Source organism: Haplochromis burtoni, unplaced genomic scaffold (assembly GCF_018398535.1).
Source record: "Haplochromis burtoni strain Fernald_Lab_line unplaced genomic scaffold, NCSU_Asbu1 Contig_699, whole genome shotgun sequence".
Taxonomy (NCBI): Eukaryota; Metazoa; Chordata; class Actinopteri; order Cichliformes; family Cichlidae; genus Haplochromis; species Haplochromis burtoni.
Genome location: NW_024583060.1, coordinates 204,298 through 210,111, shown reverse-complemented (window position 1 = coordinate 210,111; position 5,814 = coordinate 204,298). Strand labels below are relative to the sequence as shown.

The 5,814-nt window shown below is 37.9% G+C and overlaps 1 protein-coding gene across 1 annotated transcript in view; it reads right to left on the bottom strand.

The window, feature by feature from the left end:
• Positions 1 to 289: 289 nt before the first annotated feature.
• The window catches only part of LOC102299782 (TNF receptor-associated factor 2), a gene marked incomplete at its 3' end in the record, with an annotated part of 47,715 nt that continues 42,190 nt past the window's right edge, over positions 290 to 5,814 (bottom strand). Inside the window, 4 exon segments of the mRNA XM_005949693.3 lie at positions 290 to 774; positions 3,652 to 3,726; positions 3,855 to 3,929; positions 4,856 to 5,017. Coding sequence (XP_005949755.2) covers positions 290 to 774; positions 3,652 to 3,726; positions 3,855 to 3,929; positions 4,856 to 5,017 — 797 coding nt within the window.

The window sequence follows — 5,814 nt, the reverse complement described above, 5'->3', positions numbered from 1 at the left end:
CATTTATTCATTTATTTATTTTTAAATCACTTGACCCATCAGAAACGACCTGGCCATGGTTTATGAATTGTTTTAAAGTGCTAACTAATGATAACAGGGTACAGGCATTTCAGAGAGACGGAAGACTCATCAATGCGTTTAGCCGCTGAGGCATCCTAATGACTTGTACTGTGGACTGCAAAGGGCAGTAAATAGGCCACAGTGAAAATCTTTACAAAAGATAATGTTTACTCTGTGGTAAAGTCAAGGGATGCATTGAGGATGTTCACAGGTCATGTGTCATTTTAACACCTTGTTATTGAGGATTTCAATCTTGTCCTGATCCAGTCTGTGTTGGCGGTTGTAGGCCTCCATGGTAGTGCAGGAGCGCTCCATCTCGCGGTTGAGGACGCAGACAATGTTTTCGAAAGTGCTCACTTTGAGCTCCAGCTCCTGGCAGCGCCGGCTTAGCTCAGCCACTTTGGTTTTTTCACTCTGTAGCTGCAGTTCCAAAGCGGCACCCATGGCACTGGGCAGCGGGGTGAAGGATGTGGTTAGGGTCGGGGCACATGCTCCCTGCACAGGAGCTGCAACACACCCACCAAGCTGGCTCATCTTGAGTTCCAGATCCCTGAGGGACTGGTGGAGCTCCTGCAGCTTCTGGCTGGCCACCTCCAGGCTTTGGGGTTGCAGGCTCTCCAGGCTCACCTTGATGCCCATGATGAAATGCAGAAGCAGGTTAAGGTGTTCATACGAACACTGGCGCTCATGGTCATGGATCTTCTCTTTCTCCACCTTGGAATGAATGGAAGATAAAAGCAGAAACACATTAGGAAACTAAACAAAATCCTTTATTGTGTATTATGATGATGTGAAACACTGCCACCACAGAAGAAAATAATAATACGAGCACAAAGCAAATAATAGAGAAATTAATGGATATATACACTATACAAAGTATTCACAGCTGTAACTGTTCAGATTTAAGAGATTGCACAGAAAAACATTTGCATATTACATTAAATAGATTAGCTACATCTAATAAAATGTACATTTAATCAGGTTAAATACAACTCTAATATGTAAACTAAGTCCTTTTTTTTCCTGAAAAAGACTTTTTTGGATGACGTGGAATAGATTTCTGATCATTTCCTTTATTTTTGTTTGGCTTCATTTTATTTGTGTGCTTTGCTAATAATGTTAAAAATTGAGTATAAAGGCATCCTAAGTGGTCTTGAACACACAAGTGTTCAGATCTTTATCTTTTGATAAATATGGACAATAGTGAGTGAAAGAATTACTCACAGATGAACCAAAAATCCAGTATGTTTCGCAACTCAGCATGTCAATGCCTAGATAACTATAGTTCATTTACTAGTTAACAATCCTGTATCTTAATCTTATTTTTAAAGTTCAATTGCTGCTAACCATCCATCCCTTGCCATTCCTGTTTGTTGTTTCCCTAGTGACAAGCTGATATCTGTTGTTGTAGCAGTAAATGTGAGAATATCTTACCCATCCTGACACGTCCACATTGACTACCTGTTCAGTATAACAACTGACTAATTGGGCTAGCTCTTGGAAACCGGGACAAGAACTTAGACTCAGTAACAGCTCCCAACTTTAGAACAGAACAATAACAGTGTTCGTATTGAGTCTAAAAACATACATTTTATTAATGGACTAGAATAATTCTTTATTTTCATTGTACATGTACAACAAAATTGTGGAACGTACCACATTCCCAAATTAGGCTTAACTTAAAACTAGTACTGAAATCATGTTGAATCATTTTTTTCTTTATTGTTTTTAATTGGCTTGTTCAAATGGTTAGACTTAAGATCTGAGACTTTGCTTCAGATTCTTAACGGCAGATCACTGGGTCTGTGAGAAACTTGATTTAAGATGCACTAGATCAGCAACCAGTTAGGAACAGGCTGCAAGCTGCAACAAAATCATCTACTGCCAATGTTTTGTTGGCAGATTCCACAGCTGGTGGTTCAGATAGAATCCAGTTTGGAAGCAGTGGCTAGAATGCCATATAACACATCAAACTCAAGGCCTGCAGCCCAAATGTGGCCCGCCAAATCATTTATATGGCCCACAGGAGCTTGTGCATGATTGTCTTAAAATAAGTTTACTATATGCTGCTTAAAAGCGCACATTGACCATAAACTACATCTCCCACAATGCCCCCGGTACTGGGGGCAAGAGTGATGTACTGCCAGATCTGTTATTTAAATATACGTGTGGTATCCACAGAAACTCCGCTAAAAACTCATAAATCCATTTCAACGATCACCAAAAAGCCAAAACAGCACAAGATTAAAGAGCAGGTAAACAGATTCCGCAAAAAGATGTAAACACAAAGTGTGGATCCCACGTACAGTACATGCCCTTTGGGTGCAAAAAGCCGACATTTCACAGATTGCGAAACTTCAGATTTCTTCACTCTCCAACCAAAACTCACTCAACCAGCAAGAAGACAAGATCACGATCACGTTTGAAAAACATTGTAATTCTCACTTTCTTTCTTTCCCTCTTTCCCTCACCACCATCTCTCCGTGTGCTTTGAGACTAGTTTCCCATCACAACTCTCTGTTTTCTGCCTTACTTGCTTGCTTATTATGCACCTGTCTACCGTTGTGTACAGTGTTGTCAGCAACTGTTTTTGTTTTCCAAAAAAAAATAACACCTGACAAGAAAGTCTCATTTCTGTTAGTCAGTGCCAAATAAATTTCAACGGTCACAATTTATGCCAAACAGCAAACCGCTTAGCTATGTGTCTAATAAAACCTCTGTAACTTTGTGAAAAACACAAAAGTTTATGTTTTTCCCTTTCTACTATTAAAATCTCTGATTTTTATGACTACAGTTAAAAAAAAACAACAAAATGGACAATCTGGACAATGAGCTACCAGAACTTGTAATTTTACACACTTTTTTCTTACTATTTAAGCCTGCCATATAACACCAATTGTGACATGGACATTATTAACAACTAGTAATAATAATACCAGTCGTTAACAGCAGTCCAACAACTTTCTTCATTCATCATTTATATTTTCACTCAGTATTTATAATAATTCAATACATTTCTATCAGAGCCTGTCACAAAGAAGGTTATCAACACACTTTTCAGCATAGTTTTTGTTGTGGGAATGAGCCCTGTCTCTACTGATGTGAGCCTACTGATGTGAAAGGATGAATGCTGCAATCAAAATTTTATTGTGTATAAACCAACTGTCCTTTAGAGAAAGTCTTAAAAACCCAATAGCTGAATACTTCGTATAGGCACTGTGCTAATATACAAACAGGCTTCCTACTCAACATCACAGTATTTGCATACAGGTGGGTAGCAACGAACTCTTCAACTGCTGAATAATATAATACCTTGGCTTTACATTATATGCAAACCACTGCAGAATATTCATACACTTTTTTTAATAGAGATTTTACACTGCCCAACCTTTGTCAAATTATGGTTATTTTAGTAAAGAAATAAGGTACTTACTTTTTGTTGTTTTAGTTAAAACTGTTGGAAAAATTTAGTCTGCTACATGGAAGATTTAGTTGAATTTTGCCAAGGTATTAAATGATTCAATAGTTATGATGTTAACAGGTGATCAGGTGATACACATACAGCAAATTCTGACAAAAATGTCTACTTACAGACGTATCGCAGCCAACAACATGAAATCTGCATGGAGCTTTAAATTTACTGCAGAACTTAATATGGTCCACATACTGCAAAACAAAAAATATGAAAGAAGCTAATGATCTGTAGAATACGGTGTAGAATTTGATCCCTAGCTAAATGGCAAATGAAATTAATCTAACAGAATTATGAAAAAACTATTAAATCTCTGCAGTACCTTTTCTCTGGGGATCTTTTTCTTCGCACAACCTTCACAAATCATTGGATACTTTGGACAGATCTCATCATGAGCCTGAAAAAATAAGTAGATCAGAATAAAAGAAAACACTTCTCGTCCAGCTCCTTGCCTTAACTATTTAACTTAACACCAGTTTAACTATATAGATGCCTTAAGGCATGCAGAGGTAGTTCATACTGATATAAGAAAATTACATAAATTAGCCAAATTAGATGTTATTGTTGTTAGCCCTGTTTGTAGGTGTACAGATGACTATCACTGAAATACCAAAATATGGGTGAAAGCTCATTCAGTGGTTACTGAATTTACTCAATGGTCATTTATGAATAGCTTTAAAGGTAAATATATCTTTGTTTTCCTTTTATTTCACTAAAACTATATTTGTATCATATCTGTGTGCTTGAATATGTCTGAGAAGGGTAAATTTAAACCCAAATGTAATGGCACAAACACAAGTGTTTACGGGTATGTGGTGACAATGAGTCAGCATTTCATTTCAATTCAATTCAGTTTTATTTATACAGCACCAAATCACTACATCAGTCGCCTCAAGGTGCTATATTATTGTAAGGTAGACCCTACAATAATACATACTGAGAAAAACCCAACAGTCATATGACCCCCTATGAGCAAGCACTTTGGTGACAGTGAGAAGGAAAAACTCCCTTTTAATAGGAAGAAACATCCGGCAGAACCAGGCTCAGATCATTTCCCATGAAATATTGGACACACTTGCCATATACTTCTGCATATCTTATACTTCACTGATGACTAAGTGCTGAGACAAGATGGCCATAAGATAAGGCTGAATACCATGGAAAACGTAATAAGCAAACGTTGAGATTACAATATTTTATCATATGCATTTAATCACATATACTGAATATAACATAAACGTCAACTAAATTAGCATCATGTTAATGTTTCAGAATGCAACAGCTCTTTTTATGATGCATTACTGTAACAGAGAGAAGCCTGACCTTGATATTCTTTAACAGGAAGGGTTCTTTGCAGTATTTGCAGTTGAGCGTTCTCTCCGGACACTCTCTCTCATTGTGGCGTTCCTGCTCATTGGCTCTCATGAGCTCTTTACAGGAAGGACAGAGGATGATCATGAAGTCACAGTTGCCCTCGTGGCTGGCCTGTAGGTGACCAAAACAACTTTACATATTGTCCAATTACTGTATGATAAAATTGTTTGTACGGTTAACTTGATGACATTACAATGAGCAGATATAGTATTATGTTGTATCTCACATGAAGCCAAGTTAAACCCTTTTGAGGTGAGAATACTGACCAGGTAATAAAATAAAATAAAACATGTACAAAAAGTTGTTAAAACCATTTTAGAAGAACATACTCTAATTTTTCAGTTAGAAGTTGCATGACTGAGCCAAGTTCAACACTAGGCAATAGTTCAGTCGACCAGAACAGCCTTAATGAGTAGTCACACAACAGTGGAAAAGCAATCAAGATCCAAGATCTGCCTTACTGCCCCCTGGGAAAATCTCTCGTTGCCACAAAGAGCCCATTCCAGTCACATAAAATGCATCCATCCAAAAAGTGCAAAAGTTCATATGGGTAATGATGAAAAAAATATAAGTGTAAGAGTAAACTCCTGCAAATACAGATATATAAATGGTAAATGGCCTGCATTTGTATAGCGCTTTACTCAGTCTAAGGATCCCAAAGCGCTTTACACTACATTCAGTCATTCACCCATTCACACACACATTCACACACTGGCAATGGTAAGCTACGTTGTAGCCACAGCTGCCCTGGGGCACACTGATAGAGGTGAGGCTGCTGCACACTGGCGCCACCGGGCCCTCTGACCACCACCAGTAGGCAAACATATTTAGTGGGGCAAAAAAGTATTTAGTCAGCCACCGATTGTGCAAGTTCCCCCACCTAAAATGATGACAGAGGTCAGTATTTT